Source organism: Phyllostomus hastatus, unplaced genomic scaffold, assembly GCF_019186645.2.
Source record: "Phyllostomus hastatus isolate PE091 unplaced genomic scaffold, TTU_PhHast_1.1 phas_contig_81, whole genome shotgun sequence".
NCBI classification, from domain to species: domain Eukaryota; kingdom Metazoa; phylum Chordata; class Mammalia; order Chiroptera; family Phyllostomidae; genus Phyllostomus; species Phyllostomus hastatus.
In genome coordinates, this window is record NW_025333962.1 from 2,265,269 (window position 1) to 2,293,117 (window position 27,849).

Consider the following 27,849-nt stretch of genomic DNA (forward strand, 5'->3'; position numbering starts at 1 on the left):
TGGGGACAACCTCAACATCCTCTCCAAGCAGCAGGGGCACAGCCTAGCTCCCAAAGAGCTATGATGCTAACAAATATGGTAGGGACTCTGGTGAGAACACTGCAAGTGGTAACTCTGTAGGTGGAGACCATACAGGTGGGAACAGCAGAGGTGGGAACACTGCAGGTGGGGATAATGCAGATGTGGGTGAGGACAATGCAGGTAGAGAAGACATAATGGGGACAGAAAATATAGGTGGGGACACATCATGTAGGGATCATATAGGTTGGAACAATGCAGGGGGAGATGACACAGATGAGGAGTCTACAGGAGAGGGAGGACACTGCAGGTGGGGATGCAGATAGAGACAATACAAGGGAGCATGCTACAGGTGGGGTTACACACTGTGCAGGTGGGAGGCCTCAGGCTGAGACACACAGGTGGCTCAGACAAGCTCTCTACCTCTCCATCACAGGACCCGTCCTGCCATGGGCAGGGAGAAGAGATGTGCTCCTGCCCCTGGATCTAGCCCCTTCTCTGGGCTGACCCTCAACAGTGAGCTGAGCCAGCCTAGTCCCACAGGATCTAGGGTCTGCATCCCAGCCAGGCTGACATGTGGTATGCGACAGGCCACCATCCACTCTAATATGCTCCCTCAGCTAGAGAGGGGCATGTCAACTTCCTGTGTTCCCTCCTATGAGGGCCTGGGGTCTTCAAGCAGGCCTCTGGGTTGAGGAGCATGAGAATACTCCTAGGCCCTGGAACAGGACCAGAGGACTCTCTGGGCTCCCCCCACAGCTTGTACCTAGCACACTGGTCAGGCAGTAATGTAGCCAACACCCCAGCACATGGTGGGGGCTTGTCTATTTCACTATTGGGTATGTTCTTTTTAGATTTTTTATTAGCCCAGTTAAGGAGGGATACTTTCCAGAACAGAAGCAACCCAAGTGCTGGCTGCCCCAGCCTCCTCAGCAACCTGGCCACCTGCTTGGGCTCTGGCCCTGAGTCCAGCTCCCTCTGCCCTTGTCCCCTTAAGGCTCAGAACAGGTCCCTTTTTGTCACGCACTTGGCCCCTCTGGCTGGCTTGAGTGTCCCTCTCTGTGGCCAGGCCCTGAACAGGAGGCCTTTGAAGGTTTGGCTCAAAGACCACAATGCCCTGGCTTCTCAGATGGTAAGCTGCACACCGCCTACCCTCTCCCTGCCGCCCACTTGAGTGCACCTGGGTCACCAGGCACCCTGCCCACCCCTCACAAACAGTCCTAACAGTGGTGCTGGAGGTGACAACCTGAAAGGGTGAGGGGGAGGCTGGAGACTCCCCCTAAAAAAGAGCTCCCCAAGTTTGGGTACCCAGATGGGCAGGGCAGGTGGAGGTATGGGGTCTGAAGTTGGGATGGTACCTGCCCTGCCCGGCCCTGGTGGGAACAGTGAGCTCTGAATGACATGCCCCAGTGAAGAGACCAGAGCTGGAGGTGGCCTACAGAACTTGGCACAGAGGACCCCTACCCAGGAGGAGGGACAGGCAAGAGGCCTCCTCTGGGACTTGGGTCAGGGTGCATGCAGGCAAGCGCTGGCGGCAGACGTCAGGACATCATGATCCTTCACTGGGCTTTTTAATCAACCTTGAAGTTCTGAAGGGCTCCAGTTAGGTAGAGGATGTGATGGCAGTGGGGTCGTGCAGGAGGTAGGTTTCCATTAAAGTGCTAGGGCTCCCAGCCTGGTGGCCATGGCCTGGACAGGAGCGCCCCCACCTGACCACCTCCTCTCCAGTCTCCTTCCAAAGGGCAGTGGTGCCTCATGTGGCAACAGCAAGCCTGCCTGGCTTTACTGGCTGGGACACAGCCCAGAGGCCCCCAAGGGCCTGAGGCTACCCGTCCAGTTTGCGGGACCCCGGACTGGGCCTACTGGCTGTCCCCTGAGACCCACCCTGCTCTCCATCCAGTCATCTGCCCTGGAATCACCCACAGGGCATAGTGAGTGTCTGTGGTCCACTGCCAAGGCCCTGCCAGGTGGCAGGAGATAGACACAAAAACAAAGGACTGCATCATGTGTCCTATGCATTAGAGAAGGCAGGCGAAGGGCAGAGAGGGCGGGCAGGGCTGTTTTAGATGGGGGCACCAGGGGGCTGACAGGCCTGACAAGGGAGGGAGCTTACCTGGAGGGGCAGAGTTGAGAAGCTAGGGGCTGGTGTGCCGGCATCTGCCAACTGGAAAGAGAGGGGCCCATCAACAGAGGGCTGTGGGCACAGTGGGGAAGAGGCTTCTCACTGGGGAGAACGGGGGTGGGACACATGGGCTTCTGACAGGACCACTTGCTAGGTACCAGGAACACCAGGGCGCCTGACCCCATGGCCTGGACTCCAATCTGCATGTTGTCCAGGTGACTGGGCCTGGTGCCACAGACAGTAAGCAAGACTCATGTGGATCCCTGAGTCCATGTCCTAACTCCTGCTTCTGAAGACAGTTGTATCTGGCCTGGGCCACTGGGGGACAGTGGCAGCCCAGGGGCCCTGCCCCACAGCTGCCAACTTTTCCCAGGTCAGCTTTGCAGTAACTGCCACTGTAGAGTCAACCTTCTACACATCTAGCTTCCTCCAGACACAGGACTTTGGGGACCCACAGGGACAGTAAGTGAGGGAAGTGGCATGATGAGTGTCCTCCAGTATTAGCACCAGCTGCTGCGGGCCTTCCCCTAGTCCTGCTGGGGCTGTAGGGGGACTGGTTGTAAGGGTGATGGTCAGAGCCAGGGACATGCCCAGGGCCCCTCACAAGCCATTGGCTTCCCTGAGGCCACTGAGTGCAGACCATACCCAGGTAGGCCCAGAGAAAGGTTATGGCAGGGTGGGGGGCAACCTTTCAGCCTAGGCACCAGCCAAGTGAGTGCAGAAGCCTGTATGAGGTCCCAGGGCAGCCATAGCAAAGGGCTACAAACATGAGGGCTTCAAACAACAGGTGTGTGCTCTCTCTCCCAGGTCTGGGGACCACATGTCGGAGAGGTGTCACAGGGCTGCCCTTTCTCTGAAGGCTCCAGGGGAGGGTCCTTCCTGCCCCTTCCAGCTGCTGGTACCCCAGGTATCTCTAGGCTTATGGCTGCATCACCCCATCTCTACCATTGTCATCACATGGCCATCTCTCCATGTCTGTGTCTTTAATCTCCCCTTCCTTTATCTATAAAAACATGCCATTAGCCCTGGCCAGGTAGCTCAGTTGGTTAAAGCATCATCCCAATACACCAAGGTTGTGGGTTTGATCCCTGGTCACGGCACATACAAGAATCAATCAATGAGCCCTGGCTCAACCAATGAGCACCCAGTGCAATGAGCACTGAGTGTGGCTCAGTGATTGCGTGCTGGCCTGCAAACCAAAGGGTCACCAGTTCAATTTCCAGTTAGGGCACACCCCTAGGTTGCAGGCCAGGTCTCCAGTAGGAGTAGTGAGAGAGGCAACCATACATTGATGTGTCTCTCCCTCTTTCTCCTTCCCTTCCCCTCTCCCTAAAAATAAATATATATTTTTTAAAAGACATGTCATTGGATTGAGGGCTTACCTAATCCAGGGTCATTTCATCTCCATCCTTACTTTGATTACATCTGCAAGGACCCCATTTTCACATAAGACCACGGTCCAGGCAGACAGGACTTTTGGGAGACACTGTTCTACCCACTGCAAGGCCTGTGGTAGAAAGCCAGGCACTGCTGCTGTTTAGCTGCACCTCATGGGAGACCTCAGGCCAGCACATATTGCTCTGAAGCCCCAGGCCCTAACCCTCCAGAATCCATGAGACAGCATACATAGGGTCTGTTGCTTTAAGCCACTAAGGTTTGTAGAACTTGTCACCAGGTCACAGAACCCCAGAACGGGGACCAACTGTTCCCTCTCCTGGTGTTTTCATAACCTCATGTGTGTTCAATACGTCCCAGCCCAGGGAGAGTCCTCTCTGTCCTCTGTCTGGGATGGAAAGAGGAAGAGGCACCAAGAAAGGGACAGACTCTAGCCCCCTCCTACGTGGAGGTGGGTCCCAGTAAGACAGCTTTGTCCAGGTGGAGCCTATGGCCATACCACTCACATTCTGAGTCATCCCCTCACCCATAGGGGCCCAGCCCCTTCCTCTCTCCCCACCCCCATCTTGCTGGGTGCCACCGTTCCACACCCTGGTCAACTTTCTCCTGCTGGCCACACGTCCTCCAGTCCCTACCTGGCCACACTGCAGGAACCACCAGGGCAACCCTGAAAGTCACTGGGGCTCCTCCAGCCTGTCAAGTTCCCAACTTCACTGGCATTGCTGCCCCCAGCATGCCCTCACATCCCTGTGTGGGCCCTCATCCAGAGGAAAACCCTGCCCCTTTGCCTACACAGCCCCTTCACCAAACAGGGCATACCCAAGCATTCTCCAAGGACAAAAGGAAGCCACCCCAGCTTTCCTCATCAACACATCTCTCCCATGTAACTTTTTCCCACATAAGAAATAGTGGAATCTGAGTTCTGGTTCACCTTGAATAAGCCTCACCTGATGGCAGACCTAGTGTTGAAAGTCCAGCAATGGTAGCTCACCCACACTGTCTTCCCCACATGCAGAGCTGCTCCCTGCTCTATGCTGACCCCCACCGACCTGGCTGCACCCCCAGCCCCATTCCTGGAGACTTCCTACTCCAGCAGGCCTCAGGGTGGAGCAGTTCCACGCCCTTAACCCTGTCCCCTGATGTGGGAGCACACAGCCAGATTCCTGGGAGCTCTGGGCTCAGACACAGGCCCTTCAGGTGGTCAGACAAACTGCAGCTGAGAGAGGGATTTCTCAATCTTCCCAAGAAGATATCTGGCCTGGGAGAAGATGGAACAGGCCACTTTTCCCTTACCCAGGACCCCCAAAGAGGGCAGGCTCCAGGGCTAACGGCTTTATTGCAGGTGAGAGAGCAGAGGGCAGAGGACGGACAGGGCCCAGGGGAGGGGTGAAACCATCCGCCCCTGACAAGGTAATTAAGGGACATGAAGGGGTGCTGCCCTGTGCTCCCCTACTTCCTGAACCTCAGCCACCTTCTGTGTTGAGCAGCAGAAGCAGAGCCCTGTGCAGGAGTTGCCAACATAGAAGCTGGGAAAACTGTTGCCTCTGGCCCAGTAAGAAGAGTACCACAGCCTGGCCCCACGCACCAGCCACTGCACTCAAGGTGTCCCAGCTGTGAAAGCATGTCTCATAGAGCCAGCCTAGATGCCCCACAGTTTGTTTATGCCTGCCCAAGTGTCCAGCCATGTTGTACAAGGGTAGTGTGGCACTGTGAAGGTCTGTGGGTGAAGGTGTTTTGTCTTTGCTGGGGTGTGGGTTTTACTGGGGTTTACACAGATGTACTGTTCCCAAAGCTCACTGAAGACATGTGCAATTATGTCTCAGTGTGAAAAAGGAAAACACGAAGAGGCCAGGCCGGCCCCAGCTGCCCCTTCACCATGGCAATCCTAGGGCCCTCACTGGATACCAGGGCAGCCTGTTCTGTCCTCAGGCCTCGATTTCCTCTTCTGTGGGAGGTGGGAGGGGTGGATCCTAAGACTCTAGAACAGGCCTTCTATCCCTAGTAGAACAGGATCAAGGACTGGTCTCTCCTGGAATCTGGGCTTGTAGAGAGTAAGGCTGGGAGTCTGGGTTCCAAGCGATGAATGCCAAGAGACCTGAGAAGGAAGTCACAAGGGCCCAGAACATGACCTCTCTCCATGGTGCAGTATGCCCTCCATCTCAGGGCTGGGTGCGACAGAGTCAGGCTTAGGTACAAAAGGGGGTAGGGATGCTCAGGGTCTCCTCCCAGAGCCCACTCTGCCCTTCCTTCCCAAGTACATCCTCAAATGCACCAGGGCTTGCATCCCAATCCACAAAGACACCATACACATGGGCAGACATTCGCCAGCAGAGCCCCCCAATCCTAGGGCATGGGGCCAGATGAGGCTAGCATCTGTCCATCCCCACCCCATGCTACCAAGGGCTCCCTGGACCAGCAGCATCTGAATCAAGGGAACCTGTTATAAATGCAGATTCACAGGCCTCATCCAGCACTGCTGACATGGTTAGCTTACGTGTCACCTTGGCTGGGCTGAGGGAGGGCCAGGAGGGTAAAGCATCATTTCTGGATGTCTGTGAGGGTGCCCCAGACGAGATTAACATTTGGCTAGGTGGACCGAGGGAAGAAGGTGGCCTTCGCCAAAGCAGGTGGGCCTCATCCAACCAGTTGAGGGTCCACACAGAACAAAATGGCAGAGGACAGATGAGTTCACTCTCCAGACGTTCGTCTCAGGGATGTATGTCTTGCCTGCCCACAGACTTCAGAGCCCCTGGTTCTCCCACCTTCTGACTGGGACTGCCTTACCTGTCCCCTCTCTTGTGTCTCCAGCATGCAAACGTCTGGTCGTGGGACTTCTCAGCCCTGTAACCACATGAGCCAATTCCCATGATAAACCTTGTCTCATGTCTCCACACACCCTATTGGTCTGTTTTTCTGGAGAATCCTAATGAGTAGGGACCCAAAAAAAAACCAAAATTAGTTAAAAGTTGTGTATTTATCCTTATATGTTTAAGCCTCTGTCACCTTCCAAGTACTCTCCATTTGATGCAATACACCTATGGAGGCTTTTTTTTTTACCACTCAAAACACTTTTTGAACTAATAAATTTTGATGCCTCTTAGTGCTTCTGCCGTTTTTTGTTTCACCTCTCCCACATCAGCAAAATGTTTCCCTTTGAGGACTTTTTTCAACTCAGGAAACAACAAAAAAAGTCACTCGGGTGAGATCGGGTGAAAAGAGAGGGTGAGGCATGAGGGTTGTGCCATTTTTGGTCAAACACTGGTTAACACTCAGCACCATGTGGATAGGTGAGCTCATAAACCACCCATCACGAAATAGGCAAACACCTTGAGTCCAAAAGAAATTCACTGAAACCAAACACAGCCTCTCACAATGCCAGCTGATGCACTGATACAGATGGGTTCCTAGAACACTTACCTTGCAGGAGGAGCCTGTTCTACAAGATCACCCTCCACAAGATAATTCTGGTTTTGGGGGGTTATTCTGAGTCCCCCCTTGCACATCTACAGACTAGGAAACAGGCAAAGGGACCAAAGGCTCAGCAACCCTCCAGGTAGCTGAGATGAGCTGAGGGTTAGGGCCCACACAACCTGAATGACAAAACCAACTCCTTCTTCTCCATTGACATTCTCTCCCCCAGAGAACAAACCCTAACCACTGTGAAGAGTGGGGACAGTAGCAGGGGCCACACTGGGTGCAGGCAGACTACTTGCCAAGACCCCAGTGATGCGGGGGCATCTGGATTCCATCCCCACTCCTGCCCCTGTGCTCCAGCTGTCCTTTCATCTGTGCAGCCATCTTCCTTGGGGGCCTACTATTCAGCATCCCTATATGTGCCCTTGGCCTTGGCCTAAGGACCCCCAGAGTGGAGGAGCCACTTCCCCAGCCCCCTTCCTCCATGTGGTCTGGCTAGAGTAAGGATCTGGGCGCTGGGGGCTTCAGCTCAACTGTGGAGGAATCCATGCTGGTGTCCCTTTAACCAGCTCACCTTGCCCCTTCCTGGTCAAAGCTGGGCAGACACCCCACTCAATGAATCCCCAGGGTGTCTATCCCCAGGACCCCAGGGAAGAGGGGCTGGGAGGTCCTTGCTCCCAAGGTAACCAGGGCCTGTTTCCCCAGGTAACTGCTTAGCACTTCTTGGCTCCCTGACAGATCTCCTGCTAGGGTCACAGCTGAGGTCCCCACACCTGCATGGCATGAAGGAGGAAGGTAAATTCCTTAACCTGCCAGAAGGTACACAGGAAATCATCTTGTTCTTTTTTAAACTGTGTATCTTTCACATGCTCCTTCCTGTCTATTAAAAATTCACAATTTAAAAAAAATTTAAAGGATGCTTCTAAGGACACATGAGCCCCGACAGACTGGCCATGAGCCAGTTCTCCAGGACTGGGAGCCAGCACCACCTGAAGCTCCTGTGCCCATCCCTGGAGGGACAGACCCTGAGGCTCTCTGCATGAGCAACTTTGGCATGTTTACAGCGTTGGTATTAGCGGTCAGAGCTGAGATCCAGACCACATAGGTGGCTAGGTGTGGGAGAGTCTGGGGCTGGTGACCAGAGCCAAAGGGTCTGGCTCCCAGGGTGGAGGGTCCTCAGCCTCCCAGGAGAGGAGGTCAGTATTTGCGGCAGGAGGGCTGCCTGGAAGGATGGGCAGCCCCTAGAAGCTGGTGAGTCCTGGAGCCCTAGCCCAGTCAGGTGGCCTTGCCCAAGGGAGGCAGGTGAGCAAGGTGGGCAAAGAGGGGGCAGGAAAGACACCTCCACCGCCCCCATCCCCACCAGGCCAGGAACACAACTCAGGCCTTCCTCTGCCAGGCAGGACACTGGGCCAAGGTCCAAGTGACGGTTCTGCTTTGCACCCTCCACAACATGCAGGGTACGAAGGCTGAAGAGTTCCTCAGCAATCTCCCCAAAGCCTCTTGTTTGGGGTACCCCTCGCAGCAGCATGAGGGTGGGCAGGAGGAGCCCAGGTAGCAGAAGGGGGATACTAAGGTAGGCGGGATGCCAGAGTAAAGTTTGAAAACCTGGAGAACGCGGAGAGGGCCGCGATGGTCCTCGCCTCCCTTCTGACCATCTTAAAGAGGATTCCCGGAGTAGGGGGGCCCCCTCTTGTCACCTGGACCGTAGCTCAGCAGCCTCCTTGCGGGCAGCGCTGTTCCCCGCTAGGCTCCTACTACTGACAGCTTTTTATTTGATCTGTGGCCAGCTCCCCCGCAACAGCTCCTCCAGCGCGCACAGGGCTGCGTGGGTCGCAGCAGGAATCTCCAGGGAGCTAGGGCCCCAGAAGCTCCCTTCCCTCGGTGGTGGCCTGTAGGTTGCAACGGTTTCCACAATACCGGAGAGCTAGCCTGTCTGCAGGGACCCCTGGCCAGGGAAGGGATCCGGCACCCTGGCGCTGCAGCTGCAGAACCCCAGGATCTGCTTGAGCCTCAGTCTCAGAATCCGCAAAAATATTGGTTAAGTTCATAGGTTCCACAACCCACCCTCCAAAGAGACTCGCAACGCAAGCGCAGATGGACTTCGTTCCACGGTGGTGCGCAAGCGCAGCAGTGGGCGGGGCACTGCCCACACACAGCGCTCCCGCTCTCCAAATCTGCGCGTGCGTGCAGCGGTGAGGCCCCGGTGACCCGCCCCATTACCCAGCGTTCCCGGCAACAGGCACTGACGTGGCTGCCGTCAGAGCCGCCATCTTGTGGGAGCGAAACCAACGCCTGGCTCGGAGCAGCAGCAGTGGCACGGACGCTGAGGGTGAGGCAGAGGCTGGGGCCGGCGGGACTTGGGGCCGGGGGCCGGCCTGGGCCACGTGAGACCCTGCTTACTACATCTGGAACAGCGAGGCGGGGAGGGTCGATGCCGGGCCTGGGGCCACGGTGAGAAGCGAGGCGAGGCTGGGCCGGGAGCTGTGGTCAGGGCCGAGGCTGAAGCGAGGCGAGGCTGGGCCTGGGTCCAAGGTGAGGGCTAATTCTAAAGCAAAGTGAGGCCGGAGTGAGGACCGAGGTGAAGCTGGGCTGGTGAGAGTTGAGGCTAGGTTGGGGCAGGGGTTGAGGCCAGATTTGGGATCGAGGAGCGGTGGGGCGGGCGCGTGGGGCTGGACTGCGGGTCTAGTCGAGGCTGGGCGGGGGCTGGGGCCGGGGTCAGTCGCCCGCGGGGTGTAAAGTCGAGGTCGAGGTTGGGACCGAGTTGTGATCGGTCTGGGGTGCGGGGTAAGTCTCCGGCTTCGACACCCGCCACAGCCGGAGCTTCCCACAGCGGTAGGGGCGGGCTCCCGGAAGTCCGGCCAGGCCACAGGCTCTCCAGGAAGCCCCGTTTCCTGCTTCGTCCCCCGCCCGGTGGTTTCGAGGACTGAGAAACTGAGGCTTTTGGCTCGGGACGTGGCCAAGGTCACGCGACAACCAGGCTTTGAGCCTAGTTCCTGTCTCCGAGGACAGAATGGGCGGGGCGGGTGGGGCAGTGCTTTGGGGTGAGGTCCTAGGGGCAGAATGGGAACGCCGGTGCAGGGTTTTTCTCACAAAGTGGGCCGCAACGCTAGGGTTGCTTCTTGGGCCCGGTTGGCAGAGATGAGAACACTCTTCCGAGCTGGTGAATGTTTAACCTACTTAACGAATGGTCCAGGTCAAGGCGGCTTCCCTAGCAGAATATCCTAACACTTTTTTGTTGCACAATCCAGTTAGCTATGGCGTGTAAAACTGTAGCTTTGTTAATAAGGCTTGCTAATTAATTCGAGTACTTAAAATATTAGCTAGTTAACTCAGACGACACTTTTGAGCTAGGCGGTACTCCTGTTTCCTACAAACACGAAGTTTCTGTTTTAAATGAATTGAGCGGAATTGCATAAGCATAAGAAGTTACTGGCAAAAGAGGAGGGAATTCAGACGTTTTGGCCTGGTTTGAGAAGTAATTGTTGAGAGCTGTGTGGTTGGTGTTCCAGTGGTCAACTGTGGTTCTCGTTTCAGAACTAGTGGTCAGCACTTTTTTCTGCCAGCTGTTCTCAGGATGGGTCTTGCGTTCACTGTTGCCTGTGTCTGAAGCAGTGTGAGATGCTGCGGTGCAATGTAGCCCTTTCCTGGGTCAGTTCTTAGTATCTAACACAAGGGGGCTGCAAGTGTGTTGTCCTCGGAGTTTTGAGCAACCTCAGTGAGTAGCGAGAACTGTAAGAACTTGAATGCATGACGTTACTATCTAGCTGGGTCCAAAATTAAGAGCAATTGACTGTGTATGTGTTAATCACAAATTTGGCCACTTTGTTAGAGTGTACTGTTTTTTTCTAAAAGTTTTCTCTCTGTAATGGGCAGAATGAAGCTATGCCTCCTCACAGGTGTCATTGTCTTCAGAAATGTCCTGTTGAAAGTAAATCTGTAACATTAGAAATATGCTATTTCCTGTGAGGGTTTTCTTCAGATACAGGTATTCAGAATTGCTACTTCAGAAAGACCCAAAATAGTTTGTTTGGCTAATAGCTGACTCACACATGCTCTCTGTTGACTACTAAGATAAAGTTAGTAGAAGGCAAAAACTGGTTCTGTGCTTCTCACAGTTCTGGTTTTTATGAGACTGATAGTTCTGGTTTTTAAATTGTGTGGTCTAGCTATTTGCTTTGCCTCTTGCACAAAATGAAGAGGGCATTCAGACCTGTTAAGCCGACTCTACCAAAGACCAGATGGGCCCAAAACTATAAGAAGGTACATTTTGATTTATCTGTAGATGGCCCTGAAATTTGGTGTGGACCATCAGCCATAGGGGTGATACAGAGTCAAATGGGCACAGGAATAAACCTAACCAAGGGGAATACCCTGTGCAAGTTCATCATTAGTATGGTAACTTGATTTGAGAGAGCTGAATCAGTTTTCTTCAGATTTTCCAAAATGAATGTTGCTTTGATGTCTGCATTTAAATGCTGCATTGATCGTGTAAGGTAGGCCTTCCTAGGAGTGGTGATCCTTTATTGTGCAGGTGTTTAGACTTCAGATGGCCTGAGCTTACCCTTCCATTTATGACTGTCTCTGTGCACATTGTCCCATTAAAATTCATCCCATTGATCTTCCAATCTTTGTAGAGTTAGGAGAACAAAAGGAAATAAAATGCACATCTGTTAGAGGTGGGTAGGAGAGAAACATGAATGAAAATTTCCTTTCATTTGGGATCTTAAAATTAGTAAGAACTTACCTCTTGTACTCTGTTCCTCACTGGGGTAGATGCTATTAGAGATGTCCTTCCAGCACCATCTGAAGTGGTCTTTTTGGAAAAGATTTTGACCTATTAGTGCACAGGTGACAAAACACAAGGCCCTTGGGCCAAATCTGGCCCTCCATCTTATTTATCAGTCCTGGCACCTCATTTTCTACCCAGAGGCAGCGCTGAGAGCTGTCACCTAACTGTTAAGGAGTAGTTACATTTATACAGTCCTAAAGTTACATTTGGCCCTTTGAAGGCAACTGCAAGGCTGATGTGGCCCCCCCTCCACCCCCCGCTGGTGAAAATGAGTTTGACACCCCTGTATTAGTGGGTTGGGTGTAACCCTTCCTACCAGCAAGTGAAGGACAACTTGGGAATGTGTGAGTATGTTGAGGGGGGCGGTGGAGGCTTGATTTCAGGTAACATCTCAGCTCATTTCCTTAATCCTTAGGTTCTATCCTCTGTGTTTATTTGAAACTAGTTAAAATATAGTTGCACTGCACTGGTTGTGACTACAGCTGTATCATTTTTCTGGAAGTTAATTCAAAATTCGTAGATGGATTAGATGACCTGATTAGCTGGGGGGAAAATGTGGCAGAATTTAACACAAAACATCAAAACTTCTTATTTCTAGGCAAGTCTCTTGGGTGCTCACCCAGAGTACTATCACCCCAGCTTCCTTATATGAGTTGGAATGAGTGGTCAGTCTGATGCAGAAACCTAACCTCCTTGTCCCTAACATACCCTTGTTTCCTTGGGGGCTGAGGGGGGGCAGGTTTGCACACAGTGGCAATAAGAGCTTGGCAACCTGTCATCGGCAAATAGAGAAAGAAGAGACCAGGGGAAAAGCAGATTTACACATAGCAATTGGGAGTGATTCTGTTTAGGAGCCAGGTGTTTTTACACAGTCTGATGCCACGAGTGACTGTTAGTATAGGGCATAAATTGATGGCAGGCCAGGTATGATCCATGTGCATTTTCAGAAGTTAAGTTGTATAGTGTGTTTTAGAAACATTAATTAATGTTTAATCAGAGTTTAATAAGTAATCCTCCTTAGAGAGATGCCAGCGAGTCATAATGTAAACTAGTTAGCATCTTTCAGTTTGTATTTTACCCTGTCAGTTTGACTTAGGTACAAATGGCCAAGAAAACAATGTTAAAGACTTTCTAGACCCATTCGCAAAGACTAGGAGTGACGGCAAAGTTAGATGTGCCAGCGTTTTTTTATTAAGGTTTCAGAACAAAGGTCATCTTTTTGTTGTTAATAGTGTATTTTTCCTGTGAGGTTTCCTTTCCTCTGTAGATGAGCAGGCAGTTCCTAATGAACTGATTGGATCAATTAATCTGTTTAAAATACATCTTTTGTCAATTTGGTTGGTGAAACTTTGCTTAAAATAATTACAGCTTTTAGCATTTCTCTCTTGTCAAAGTGTTATAAGATCTTGCTAATTCCTGGGGAGATCAGTGAAGATGTATTCTGTGTCGCCAGTTGCAGGAATCCAAGGACAGGTGTAGGAAGCAGATTGTGTACACATCCCTCTTGTGTACTAGATGTTGCTGAGATGCTCGCCTTTGCCCTAAGTAATCACAGGGTCTCCACAGCCCCGGCCTCCTCACTGGAACATCAAAGGAATGTTCAGACTGTACCAGTCATGTATAATTTTAAACCAGCATGAAATTCATTGTTGACTTGGTAGGTTTTTCCTGACAAACTAATTTTTAGGGAAAGTGTATTTGTAGGCATGTATGATTAATATTTTTGCCTTTTAACCCCTAAGGGCCCTGGTAAGTGCTCTTTTACAGTTCTTTCCTCTTTCTGGTTGTGAGTCCTTTGGGTACCCAGGGAAGTATCCAGTGAGGGAAGGTGATAGAGGTGTGGGGAGGATGGTGAGCTCTGGGCAAAGGAGGGCCCCCACTGGCAGAGTGAGATTGGGTAGAGATGAAGGGTCCTGGCCTTGAACAGAAGGGGAAGGCGGCCAGCATGGCAAAGGAAAGGGGTGGGCGCTGAGTTCAGCCTATCAAGAGGATAGGGAATGAGCTTGGGGGGTGACCAGACATGTGAGGGAGCAGGGTCCTATGGGTCTGAGGGAGAAACAGGAGGCTTCTCCTGGGCAGGGGAACAGGGAGTACAGAGGCCCTAGGGTGGTGTTGGAGACCTGCCAGGAGCAGAGTGGGTAAGCAGTAGGGGGAAGTATGCTGGTGTGTGCCAGTGGGCCTTGGAGAGGCTAGCTTCCCAGAAAGAGATTTTGAACAATTTGTGAAAGCAGTAAGAATGCATCTTCTGTAACTTTCGTGTCTTAGCCCTAATTCTGTTTTATGTACAGAGACAACACCTTGGTTCTTGTGTTGTTGTTGTTGTTGTTGTTGTCTTATTGCATGTATTTTTAATAGATGTTATGAATTTTTCAGGAAAGCAACTATTTTGTAAATCGGGGAGTGGGGGCTGCATTTGGTCATTGTAGAACCTTACACGAGTTGCTCTCTTTCTGCCTCGTGGGCACAACAGTCTCCCTAGTGCCTAAGCTGCTGATGCAGGCTCTGCTTGTGTGCCTTTGCAGCAGGCTCCTGGGGGGCCTCTTCAGTAGCCTCTCTGAGCTGGCAGTCTGGTTGTGCCCAGTATTGAAGTGTGTGTTTTATTCTGAGTCACTGTCCTTCATTTCCTCATTGCATTACAGTTGGGCTATGTAATGGATGTTTTACAGTCATTGTGGACATTGGTTGTGTTGTGTTATCTGCTAGCTTTCATTGGGGATGGTAAGGGGGCACTGTGAAGCGCCCATTCTGACCCGTGTGAGGGCCCTGAATTGGCATGTGGGGTTCAGTCATTTGACTTATCCTACAGGTCCTTCTAGCTGGCATTGAGAACACCTCGTGGAGTGGAAGCTACATGCTGTTGGGGTATCAGAGGGGAGATGAAGTGGCCACACCAGGGTACATGCAGGTGGTGGTGGGGTGCACTTTCAAAGGGAGAGGAAGAACTTGCTGGTAGAGCAGACAGATACAGGCATGAAAGGAACGAAGAAAGGGATTGTGGGTGTCTCCTGGGTTTGGGTCTAAGGAACTGAGAGAAATTTGCTCAGTGTTGAAGTGGGGAAGGGCTGGCCCTTTATATTGGAGAATTAGATTTCACTGGGAGATCTGTGTGTTGAGAGGGTATGAGGAATGGAGTCTGGAGGTGAGTGAAGTGTTCTAGCAGGGCACAGTTTAGGGGCCACAGTGCTCTGGGAGTAAATGGCCCAGTGGGGCAGTGTTAAGGTGTAGTCATACCTGCTGCAAAGCGTGGTAGGTGGCAGCAGGGGTCTGGGAAGTGTTAAGGAGAGGATGGCATGAGCAGGTGTGTGAATGAGGTTTCCCTGATGACCAGGGTTTCCATGCGAAGTGTGACTGGAGATTGGAAGAGGCCTGTTGAGAAGTTGCTGTGGCCTCTTGGGCAAGAGCATCTTGGAGAATGGGGCAAAGGGCATCCTGAGCCCCTGAGTGTGCTGAGTGCCCCTGAGTGCACTGAGCCAGCCCTGGCTGTCTCCCTGACAAGAGGCAAGGTGTGGGGGGCAGGTCTGGTAGGGGGCTTGTCCCAAAGGTGGAGGTTGTCCAACAGAGGCTCTCAATCCCTGCTACACTTTCCTTTTCTGTATCCTCTGAAAGCCCGTACTTCAGAAAAAGAGGTGAGGCTGCATTTTTTTTTTATTTCTGTTTTCAAAATGAAAGTTACCTGAAGGCCAAAACCAAGTTTTGGGGATTGGTTTAACCCATCACCAAAGCCACTGTGCTGAGAAAGCCTCAAGAACCACCTGCTATTTTGAGGTTGGAGGTGTCTTGGAGGGCCCCTGGGCCTCACCTTAGTGCTGGTAGAGGGCCTGTGTCCACACACTGGGCCTGGGTGTCCGCTTTGAGAAGGCACCAGAACACAGACTGCAGAGGCCTCTGTGTGTTTTCAGTGACCCCATGATTAGAGGAGTGGAGTGCCAAAAACAAAGGAATGTGATTTATTTCACAAGAGAAATCAGAATCCTGAATTGTTCTCTCTTTGCATGGGCTCCCTACTAGAACTGAAACCCAGTGTGCCCACCTTTCTCTCTTGCCCCAAGGGTGGGGGGGTTTGCATGTCTGGGGCTGAAGCTGCTAGCTGCATCAAAAAGGTACCAGTGTCCCTCACAAGCAGCCTTTGACATTGCTTGACACAGAGACTGCTAAAAACCAGGTTCCCTGTCATTTAGCTGTACCCTCCTTTACCACCTGTCAGTTGGATTCACTCAGTACTGTTGGCGACTGTTAGCCCAGTGGTGTGTCGGGGGTGCCCTGAGAAGAACAAAGGGAAGGACCTTCCTGTGGAAGGTGGTGGCATCTGAACTTGGCTGCAGAGGTTGAGCAAAGGGCTTGGTGGGCACAGCGTGGAGAAATAGGTATGGCAAGGACCCGGGAACCATGACTTGGCACAGAACATGCCCAAGCAATTTGCTGAGGCACTTCAAACCAATCTCAAACTGCTGGTCCTGGTCCCCACTGGGTTGGATTTAAAGAATTTAATTGACTTCCAAAGGGCCACTAATAACTTGCAAAATTAGCAAGGGATTGATGATAGGGCACTCTTCAGGGTGTCTGGGTGTTTTAAAGTTGCTCATGGTTTCTTAAATCCTGTTTTGCATTTTTTTTAATTAATTGAGGTGATTTATTTATTTATTCGTCTATTTAATACTCATTTTTCATTACTCAGAGAGGTGCATCAGTTGCTTGCCTTGTATGGGCCCTACCAGGAATTGAACCCATGAGCTTTTTGGTCCATGGCATGATTCTCCAACCAACTGAGGCAGCTGGCCAGGGCTATGCTTTGCATTTTAGTCACAAATTACTTTGGTTTCCTCCATTTTCAGTTTAATTTGTTGTGGGTTAACACAAGATTGTATTTTTGGCCTTTGATTTTTTTTTTTCTTCTAGTAATAAGTCCTTCAGACTTAACTGTAATCGGAGTCAGACAGAGGGTACCTGCACCCTTACTGCCAGAGTAGAAGTGTTTGTTATGATCCAGGGTACTGGTCGCTTCTCAGTAGGGGGGCAGGTGCCCCCCCCCCCACCGCCCCCGCCGGCCTGTGGGACCTGGAAGCTGCTCCATTCCACAGGCCAGAATACTCAGGCAGGCCTAAATGGCTGCAGGGGACCGGGAGTGTGGGCTATTGTGGAAGGCCTCCTGCCCAGGGACAAATCAGGAAGAGGAAATACAGAGAAGCAGGCTTCTGCCACCAGGACATGTACACCAAACCATTTTTCCATTGCAGCCCTAAGCAAGGCATCACGTGTGGGCCGTCTCCAAACTGGTTTCACTACAGTGGAAGTCCTATGGCATTTGGAGTTCCACATGGATATTGTTTTCATTTGGTCCAGCCCATCTGGCCCGCCCAGATTATTTGCCGCCGCCCCCCCCCCCCCAATAGATTTCAGAAGGACATTAAATGTATTTGGTAAATTGCTTTGAATTATGTTTTTGTTAAATAAAACTTGTTAAGGGTTAAATAAAGGGAAACAACTAAAGATAAATGGTTTGGTTTAAACGGTTTGGTTTTTGTACTTAGTGGTGAGTAGGATTAATTGCAGTTAAGCTGTTCCTATATGTGCCTTGTGGTTGCTGGGTGCCTGTTCAGTTAGACAGTGGGTGTTCATGTTACTGTTGACCAAGTGTCACTTCCGTGAATGAAACTTTATTACTGGCTGTCATTTTAAGAATTCAGCCTTGCATCATAAGTTGGCAGAGTGATCTGAATTGAATATCACTGGTTGCATCTCCTAAGAATTGGACCTAACAGGTAATGCCCTCTTTCATTTGGGGGGGGCTCTGTGCAAAGGACATGTTACCCTCCAGGGCCCTCCAGTCCACTCCAGTGTAAGGATGCTGGCCTTCCTCATGTGTGGGGGTCAGTGTGCAGAATCCTACATAAAGGGCCAACTTTTCTGCCTAATTGGTTCCTGCTAAACATCCTGAAGGTCTGTCTCCTTCTGAAAAACAGTGTCTCATTGAAACTCACCTTTAGATGCAGACAAGAGTGCTACAGTTCAAAAATACTGTTGCATATTCTTTGGTTTATTGAAAGTTCAAGATGGGAAAATGGATGAGGGAGGGGTCAAAAGGTACAAACCTCCAGTCTTAAATAATGTGTGGGTCAGTGGCTGTAGTTAACAGTATTGTATTGTACATCTGCAAGAAGTTCAGAGAATAGGTGTTAAAAGTTCTCATCACAAGGAAAATATTTTTACTGTGTGAAGTGCTGGATGTTAACTAGATTTTTTGTGGTGATCACTTCACAATATGTACACATATCAAACGATATTGAAACCAAGACAGTGTATGTATCAATTATATCTGAAGGACAAGAAGAGAAAATTCTGTCAACTTAATTAGATCCATTGAATGTCTCTGGCTGAACATTGTGAGTACACAATGAACACTGTTGCTGATGTGTATTTTTGTAACAGTTGTGTTAGGCCTTGAAGTATACCTGCTTATCAATACTAGTATTGGCACATTCAATTTTCCTCCTACACTAATTTTTATAAAACAGTGACAAATGTAATAATGCTACTTGATGACAGGGAAATATCAGAGCTACAGGAATTGAGTGTTGGGCTGACATAGTTTAATGGCTTGATGCTTTCTTTTGCTGGTGTGCTGGAGTCCCAGGGTGATACACAAAAAGCAGTTTGCAGCAGTAATAAATAAGTGACCATACTGCCTATGAACATAGAGGATCCACCTTTAAATTTAAATCCTGTGTGTCTGGATTGAATTGAGCTTTCAAATGAGGGATAATCTAAGTACATATATAAGTGGCAAATGTAGTTGCCCATTCATGAAACTCTTAGAGAAAATATGAGTTTCTGACTTAACAAGGCAAAAAGAAAAAAATCTGTCATCTTTTCATTCAAGTTAGGGAATTTATCTCTCTGAATGCCCATTTACACAGGAGACCAGTGCAGCCCATCCTGCCTCCCTGGGTCACACTTTCATTCCCCAAGCTATACTCCACATTGGTAATGTCTTCTTCCTAGTGTGATTCCAGATGTTCATTCAGGTCATCTTGGTGGTCCCTGTTACAGAGATTCTGTTACACAGACCAGCTCTAATGTTTGTAGGACACCTGACAGACTCCTTCTACAAATACAAGTTGCACAACTCTGTCCCTGCTTCTCCAAAAACCACTGGGGCTTGGTGAAGGTGCACAGACACAGGTAGAGGTCACAGGTGCCCTTTTTTCTCTTTAGCAGTTAAAGCAGTCATTTATTGAAAGTGGGGTGCGTGTTTTCCTCCGGGATGCCCAGTTGTTGGCCTTCTTGGCCTGTGTAGATCTCTGCATGTAGGAGTTGTGTTCTCTTCTTGACTTTAATGCAGGTATGCTACCCTAGAGGCTGTGTCTGGTTTCACAGCCCCCTTGTTACTCTTGCTTAGGTACAGGCTCACAGGTGGGAAAGGAGGGGTTCTACTGAAAAAGCTGGTATCTTCTCTGCTCACTAATCCAGTAAACCTGAAAAACAGGTTTTGACTTGAATGTGCGGGATTCCGGTGTAGGAAAAGGTGGAAGAGCACCTGGGCTGAGTGTCCTACAAGTTGGAACCTGTACCAAGAGACCATGGCAGAACTCTGGTGGCCAGTGTTGAACTTACATGTTACGACATATTGTGTTAGGTCTGGACCTCTCACAAAGCAGTAAACAGTGCTGAGGGGACAGGCCAGGAAGCCACCAGGTGCAGGGTAGGTACAGATGCTTGTAGTGGGGAGACACCAAATGCTAAATATTCATAGTTGTTTTTTTAAGATTTTATATTTTTAATTTTTAGATGGGAAAAGAGGGAGAAAGGAAGAGAAACATCAATGTGTGGTTGCCTCTCACACACCCCCTACTGAGGACCTGGCTGCAACTCATGCATGTGCCCTGATTGAATCGAATTGGTGACCTTTTGGTTCACAAGCTGGCGCTCAATCCACTGAGTAACACCAACCAGAGCTGGATATTCATAGTTTCTTAAATCTGAGACTTGGTTCTGATCCCCATCCTGGTTCTGCCACCAAGTGTGACTCCTTCCCCTTATGGGGTGCCATGACTTGGATCTGTTTAAAATCCTACTGGGGAGGGCAGGGACTGTGTTGGTAATCAGGGCTCACTGACACAGGCCAGTGGGGAGAGGCAGAGACTTTGCATGCAGAGGCCACGCCCATACATAGGGTTCTACCTGGAGGTGTTCCCTCTGCCCTCAGTACAGGTAACTTTTTTTGAGAAAGAGAGAGAGAGAGAGGCATCGATGTGACAGAGAAACACGGATCACTTGCCTCTGGCAGGGGCCCTGCAAACCTAGGCATGTGCCCTGACCAGGAATCAAACAGCTGATCAAGGCAGTGCAGATAACCTTTTAACCCCTTGGTGCCTTGGTTTTTGTGACAGGAATGCTTAAACAGTGAAACAGACATAAAGAAAGAGCAGCCCTCTGTCCTGCTTCCAAGGGACAGCCCCTTTCATCATTTGGCTGTACCTGTGTAGTTCTGAGTGAGTGCATCTGTTCTGGATGGTAACAGTTCATGATGGAATAAACATTGTTCAGTGTAGACCCAAGCAGTGACTGTCTTATGTTTTCCTACAGGAAATCCTAAAATGGCCTCCTTTTATCCTTGGATTTTTTTCCCATTTACCTGTCATTAGCTTTTCCCAATTCCCCTGGAATTGCCAAGCCGCATATTTAAACCACGTAAATAGTAATGTATGTGCTGGCTGCTGCCCAGGCCCTTGAAGGCTCTCCTTGTCTGGGGCTGCCTGGCATTTTTCACCTGATACTCTGCTGTTATACCTAATTCATACTTTGGCTGGTGTAGGGTTTACAGGTTGAAAGTACTGCTTCTGTCTGATCTTTTTGAATGCTAAATTTAAAGTTCTTTGACCCTTGGTGTTCTGGAATTTAGTCTGCCTTGAGTGGATCTGTTTCAGTCTTAGATATTTATTTTTCTTAAAAGATTTTTAAGTTTTTTTGGGGAGCAGTTTTCGGTTCACAGCAAAATTGAGGGGAAGGTACAGAGATTTCCCATACATACATTGTAGGAAATCCCTACTATTGGCACCTGCCACCAGAGCGATGCATTAGTTACAACCCAGTGAACCTCCATGGACACATCATCCAGAGTCCATAGTTTATGCTGGGTTCACTCCTGGTGGTGTACATTCTGTGGGCTTGGACAAACAGATAATGACACGTAGCCATCATTGCAGTGTCCTACAGAGTAGCTTCATTACTCTGCCCCCTCCCCTCCCCACAAACCCTGGCAACCACTGATCTTTTTACTGCCTCCTTAGTTTTTGCCTTTTCCAGAATGTCAGGTGATTGGATTGTACAGTAGGTGATCACGTCCAGTTGGTTCCTTCCACCTGGCAATACACATTTCAGTTCCTCCATGTGTCTTTTCATGGCTTGATAGCTGGCTTCTTTTAGTGCTGGATAATATTTTATCATATGGTTGTAGCACAGTTTATCCATTCACCTACTGAAGTTTTGGCAATTACGAATAAAGCTGCTGTAAACATGCATGTGCAGGTTTTTTTATGGACATAAGTTTTCAACTCCTTTGAGTTTAACTCAACTCCTTTGACTTAATACCAAGGACTGCAGTTGCTTGTAAGAGTATGTTTGGTTTTGTGAGAAACTGCCAACTGTCTTCCAAAATGGCTGCATCATTCTGCATTCCCACCAGCTCCTGCTGCCCCGCATCGTCACCCATATTTGATGATGTCGGTGTTCCTGGTGTAGGCCATTCTCATGTGTGTAGTGGTAGCTCCTTACTTTGATTTGCATTTCCCAGAGGACATGTCATGTGGAGCATCCTTTCATGGCTCATTTGTGTTCCTGTACATCTTCTTTGCTGAGGCATCAAGGTCTTTGGCCCATTATTTTAATCAGGTTTTTGTTTCCTTACTGTTGGGTTTTAACTGATCTTTGTGTGGTTTTGAATGACAGTCCTTTATTAGATGTGTCTTTGGCAAATATTTTCTCTATGACAGTGTCTTTTCCTAGAATAGAAGCTTGCAATTTTATTTTATTTATTTCTATATTATTTCATTTATTTTTAGAGAGATGGGAACAGAGAGAGAGGGAGAGAAACATTGATGCGTGGTAGATATATCAGCTGGTTGCCTCTCACATGCCCCCAACTGGGGACCTGGCCCACAACCCAGGCACTTGCCCTGACTGGGAATCAAACCCGCACGCAACCCTTTGGTTCACAGGCCAGAGCTCAATCCAGTGAGTGATACCAGCCAAGGCAGAAGCTTGCAATTTTAACAAAGTCCGGCTTATAACTTCTTCCTTTCCTGAATTGTATCTTTGGTTTTGTATCAAAGAGGTCATCTCCATGCCCAAGGTAGATGTTGATTTTTTCAAATTCTCCTTGTTTTCCATTAATTATCTGTGCTTTTGTGGATTTTTCACTTTGTCAGCTCTGTGCTGTCACTTTCTGTGTTCTAACACCTGTTATTATTTTTCAGGCCCCACATCTCCACCTTGTTGACATTGGGGCTGTGTGTGAGGGAAGGTTTTTGTTTTCTTTTTAAATAGTCTTGGTCTTTCTTCTGTCTTGCTCCATGAAAATTCCTTGCTTGTTTCGGTCTCTTCCATGGCAGCTTCTTAAAGGGGATAGGACATGGCTTTTGGGGGGTCCTCTATAGGTCCATGCTTTGAGTCCTCTGGGTCTGCTATGCCTCCCCATAGAGTGCACCACATCCCTCTCTTTCCATTAGAGCATAAGCCCTCACTCCCCTCTGCCTGGAGAGCCAAGTCAGATCCCTTTGCTCTGTTGCGGGGCTGAAAACAAGGATGAGCATGAAGTCAGACCCTGCCACATTGTACTACCTACGTCCCTTTTCTTTTTGTCCCATGTGGGTCAGGCATCGCTTTGTGTATCAGTGGTGATTTCAGGAATGAAATGTGTGTTTAGTCTGTGTTCCATAATTTTTCACTCTCTGTATTTAGGAAAACTTGCTGTTTGCAGAAAAGGAAATGTTACAGTAAAGCTCTCCTTAAATTTTAAAATTAAGTTTTTTGAATAGGTAAATATTGTCCAAAGCAAAAAAAAAAAAAAAAAAACAAGAAATGTCAAGCGTACTGAAACTGGTTGGAAGGGGTCCTACTGGGCATGTCAGGTGGTATTCAAAGCATCATGTTCACAATGGGGCAGCTAGTTCTGACCCATTGAGTGAAAGAAGATTGTGTGAGTTCACACCCATGTGGATACCTGAAGCTGGAAAGGTGGTTTCTTAAGCAGAGTGCTAACAACAGAAAGGAATGGCTAGGTAGAAAAGTACCGTTTGACAATGTCAGGGCACTATGGCCAGAGAGGGTGTGTGTTTAATGAGCTGTATGTGCACATTGTCATTTAGTGCTCAGGTGGAGAGAACTGGAGTGGAGAGACTTACTGACTCCACCTGAGCCTGTCATCAGGGTGTCAGGGGTCATCAGGGTGTCAGGGACAGTGGGGATCTAGGCATACCCCCTAGGTGGGTGCAGTGGGGCGTGTCTGCACTAGGCCTATAGGATATCCTTCACTGGCCTCTGACTCAGCAGTATCAGTCATAGTCTAAAGACTGAAACACTTGGTTACTTCTGGGAGCAGGTTCATCAGCATTTGAGAAAGTGACCGTTTTTTCTTCTTTGGAATAAAAGTTGAAGAATAAAAGTGCTGCAGCTTGGAGAGGCCAGGCCTGAGCAGGTCTCGTGCCCTGGGGGCCTTCTGGGACTGAGAGCCTGCTTTTGCCAGCCAACAGACTCCTGTCCCTGCCTGCCTGCTCTCTGACCTTAGGAAGCAGTTGGCTGGATGATGTCCCAGTGATTTTACTCTGCTGAGTGAGGGGAGCCTGGGGTGAGACTGGCCTGGACATGGCACAGATATTCTCACACATGTTGGCATGCCACACAGGCCCCTTCCTCCTCCTCTGCTGGTGGGAGGCCTTCCCCCCTCCCCTTGCCCCGACAGTGCTACCTGGGCCTTTGCTCTTCCTTGAACTCAGTGCCCAGGTGTTGTTGGTCCTCATGGCCTGCCTGTGGGGTTTGTTGAAAAAGATTGGCTTCTTGTTTGTCAGGGGCTGGGAGACTAGCTCCCCATACATTTGTTGTCATCTTGAGCATGGGCCGAGTTTCACTGGGTCTTGGTGGGGCAGTTGAAAGACACTGGGGTCCTTAGTTTGATTGTTTTTGGCCCTCTTTGTAGGAGACTGTTCAGTGTGGTGTGGGCTGAGCTCCCACTCAGAGATGCACAGGACCCACGCCCGTGGATAGGTTCCCCGTGGGGAATCAGGCCTGCAGTGTGCCTAGGCCACTTTGAGTCTTGCTCTTGCTAAAAAAACTCCCTCACCCTGAATTTACTGGACATTTACTGCAAAGTAACTTCCTAAAATCCATGCTAAACCTTCCAAGGATGAGTGTAACCGGTTCAACCACTTTTGCCTTTTCATTTGCAAATATCCCTCTTCTGTGATGTGATTAGCAGCATTGCCTCCTTTGTTTTCTGTAAAGGTAACCACCTAAAGTGAACCTGTGCATAGTAAATGAGGACCATCCTGTAATGTGCCCGAGAGATAGAAATAAAGGTCTGTCATGGTGGAGGCCGCAGCTTTTGCTCCCCATGAGAGAAAAGCCATGCTGTACCTTTCCTTCTACTGGACTTGGTAGTCCATGTGAATGTCTTATTTCATTAAAGGTCTGTCATGGTGGAGGCCGCAGCTTTTGCTCCCCATGAGAGAAAAGCCATGCTGTACCTTTCCTTCTACTGGACTTGGTAGTCCATGTGAATGTCTTATTTCATCCATAGTGATGGGGACACTGCAGGCCAGTGTCTGCTTCACCCCTTGAAAAGTTCTGTTAGACAGGAGAGGATCTGGCATTCCTTGAAAGCTATGGATGTCGGATGGTAAATGTCAGCCCTGTTCCTAAGATTCCCAGGCTCTCCCTTCTAACGAGTATAGCGGGGAGGTGGATTGAGAGACCCAGCAGGCAGGACTATTTCTGTAGTTTGGGGGCTGGAATTTCTTTAGCTTCTGTCCTGTGAGTTTTCAGGAGAAAGCAGGGTGTTTGTCTCTTTGTCCATGGTAGGAGGTTGGGTAGTCTCTAAGCTGTGCCTGTGCTGCTAACCCTGGGTAGCACACAGAAAGAGACCTGAGGTACCCCTTCCTTGTCTCTGCAGGTTTCTCTGGCCAGTGTGTCTCCCTCCGGTCTACAGCATGGGGAATATCTTCGCAAACCTCTTTAAGGGCCTTTTTGGCAAAAAAGAAATGCGCATTCTGATGGTGGGCCTGGATGCTGCAGGGAAGACCACCATCCTGTACAAACTGAAGTTGGGTGAGATCGTGACCACCATCCCCACCATAGGTGAGGAGGCCAGGCCACTGGGGAGCTATGGGAGGATGCGGTGGCTGCTGGGGGGCTTGGTTCACACTGGGCCATGCTCCTTCAGGTTTCAATGTGGAAACTGTGGAGTACAAGAACATCAGCTTCACCGTGTGGGACGTGGGCGGTCAGGACAAGATCCGGCCTCTGTGGCGCCACTACTTCCAGAACACCCAAGGTGAGGGAGGGGAGCTGTGGCTTGTGGGAGAGGTTCAGAGTCCTTGGCACCTTCACTGATGCCTGCTCCTTGGCAGGTCTCATCTTTGTGGTTGACAGCAACGACCGAGAGCGTGTCAATGAGGCCCGAGAGGAGCTCATGCGGATGCTGGCAGAGGACGAGCTCAGGGATGCTGTTCTCCTCGTGTTTGCAAACAAGCAGGTATGTGCTTGTGTGTGACCAAGCCACCCCAAGGGGCTGGAGGTCTGAAGGGATCACAGGTCAGGTGTGGGGGGGAGTCCCCAGTCTTCCTGATGATTCATGGTGGCCATGCCACCCTGCCCCTCCCACCAGGACCTCCCCAATGCCATGAATGCAGCGGAGATCACGGACAAGCTGGGCCTGCACTCTCTGCGCCACAGGAACTGGTACATTCAGGCGACCTGTGCTACCAGTGGGGACGGGCTCTATGAGGGACTGGACTGGCTGTCCAATCAGCTCCGGAACCAGAAGTGAGCCGCACTCTTCTCCCCCCCTCACTCCCTCCTTCACCCTCGCTTTTCCTCTCATGTGGCAGCCGTGCCCCTGTGGTGTGAGTGCCAGAAGCTGTCTCCATGGTCGGTCCCAGTGTGCTTCACCATGCTGTACATGTGCAGACGCAGCCTGCAACCGGGTTTTTATTTAATGTAAATAGTTTTTGTTTCCAATGAGGCAGTTTCTGGTACTCCTATGCAATATGACTCAGCTTTTTTTATTGTAAAATGAGAATCAACCCACTGTCTAGTACTGAGAAGGGATTTTAGGCACCAGGGCCTCTAGGAGTAGCTGTCAGATCAGTCCAACACTCCTCTGGGCTTTAGATCTGTGTTGAGATCCATTTTGATGGTTGATTTTTAACCCAAGCTCAGTGCATTTTTTAAAATAGTTACAAATACAAGATAAAGAGACACTTGAACACAGAGAAGGGGGAAATGTGCCTACTGTAGGTTCTGTAGTAATGGCTTGAGTCCAGTCTACCCATGGTCTCTTTCGAGTCTGGAGCATGTGGTGGGCTGAACCAGCCACAAAACATTCTGCATGGTCACTTATGGTCCCTGAATGGCTGTCTTGCTGGGTCTTCCGCATTCCATAGCGTTTGCTTGTACCTGTGCTTACACCACTGCCTGAGGGAAGGGCTGGGGCTGTGGCCACCACTGGCGGACCCCCTTGGAGGGACCTCAGCCATCCCTTGGGTTGGTGTAGGTGCTTTGGCAGGATCACTCTGGCAGAGCAGGAGCCCCTCTATGGTCCCCATGCACGCTCACTTGCTCCAGGTTGTCTGGGTCTCACCAGTAGGAGCACGGACATGTGACCGGTCATCTTAGAGCCTAGCTCCTCAGAGCCCCTGTCCACATGTGCTTTCACTCCTTCAGCCTGCAAGGGTCAAGTTTGACATCAAAATCAACAACCTCGACTTTTTTCTTTTATACTTTGATAAACACTGAAGAAGCTGGAGCTGTTAAACTTTATCTTGGGGGAAAACCTCAGAACTGGTTTATCTGGTGTCGTGGAACCTCTTACTGCTTTCAATACACAATTAGTAATCAACTGTTTTTGTATACTTGTTTTCAGTTTTCATTTCGACAAAACAAGCACTGTAATTATTAGCTATTAGAATAAAATCTCTTAACTATTTCATGGCTTTCCAGTGCATGGGTGCCACTGACCAAGGCTGCCTCCTGGGGCATGGGCAGGAATGACTTAGGGAGTATGGCCACCCCTGACCAGGTCCCCACCTCTGGGGCAGGTGTACCTGAGGGAGGCACTGTTGGGGGTCTTCCTCTTTGGTCTCTCTCCACTAGCAGTCCAGTCTTGGTTCTGGTCCAGGTCCAGTCTTGGTGATGACAGACTGAGAGAGGACCAGCAAGGTCCCCGTGTGGGGTGTGCCTGATGGGCAAGGGCCTGGGATCACCTGTGGAGGCATCCCTAGGGGAGAGAGGAACCCTTGGTCTAGTTCTATATCTTTGCCTCAGGAGGCTTTGCCATGGTACACACCTGTGCCCATTTGGGTGCTGTGGGCCCCTATTCCTTAGGGTCTGTCCCTCTGACCTTAGAGCCCTTTTGGGCACACCTACTACCTGGCCAAGCCAAGGTCCAGGTAGCCATCCAACCCTTGTGTAGCCAACCCTCTGCTATGTTCAGCCTGAGGTAATAGCCTAACAGGTTGAGAAACAGGACTCTGAAGACAGAATAATCTTTACTTTTTATGTCTTTAAAAATTAGAGGCAAATTGAATATATAGGATAATAATGAATCCAGCTTGGGTTTTCTCTTTACTCCAATGCAATTATAAACTTTTGTTTCTTCTGGGGATAAGGTGGTGAACGACTGCAGGCATACTTCCCAGCAGAGGAGTTGGGATGGGGGGGTGGCGGGTGCACCTGTAGTTCTTCCCTGCCTGGAAGGAGCAGAGCAGACTCTGCAGGCAAATAAATAGGGACACATGGAACAGGAGGCAGGAGGTACCTGTGTGGCTGAGGAATAAGGGTGTGTCTCTAGGTACAAGGCTACCTCCACCACATACCCACCAGTTAGAAGCATCCCCCCCGC

At 50.0% G+C, this 27,849-nt stretch overlaps 1 protein-coding gene across 3 annotated transcripts; it reads left to right on the forward strand.

The window, feature by feature from the left end:
- Positions 1–9,141: 9,141 nt before the first annotated feature.
- On the forward strand, positions 9,142–26,934 carry ARF1 (ADP ribosylation factor 1). Of its 3 annotated transcripts, none has more exons than XM_045850572.1 (5): positions 9,142–9,278; positions 24,901–25,085; positions 25,171–25,281; positions 25,358–25,482; positions 25,615–26,934. In XM_045850572.1, exons 2-5 carry the CDS (start codon positions 24,938–24,940, stop codon positions 25,774–25,776), a joined length of 546 nt encoding a protein of 181 aa, XP_045706528.1. In that variant the 5' UTR covers positions 9,142–9,278; positions 24,901–24,937; the 3' UTR covers positions 25,777–26,934. The 3 variants fall into 3 exon arrangements, with proteins under 3 accessions (XP_045706528.1, XP_045706526.1, XP_045706529.1); XM_045850570.1 differs by having other exon boundaries at positions 9,277–9,400; XM_045850573.1 differs by lacking the exon at positions 9,142–9,278 and adding an exon at positions 9,459–9,481.
- The last annotated feature ends 915 nt before the right edge of the window (positions 26,935–27,849 follow it).

What these genes read in the sequence shown, in the direction of transcription:
- ARF1 (XM_045850570.1), top strand. Translation starts at nt 9,381, where the DNA reads ATGCCGGGCCTGGGGCCACG. An exon ending in CTACTTCCAGAACACCCAAG is followed by an intron (nt 25,282 to 25,357) that starts GTGAGGGAGGGG and finishes GCTCCTTGGCAG; the next exon opens with GTCTCATCTTTGTGGTTGAC. An exon ending in TCGTGTTTGCAAACAAGCAG is followed by an intron (nt 25,483 to 25,614) that starts GTATGTGCTTGT and finishes CCCTCCCACCAG; the next exon opens with GACCTCCCCAATGCCATGAA.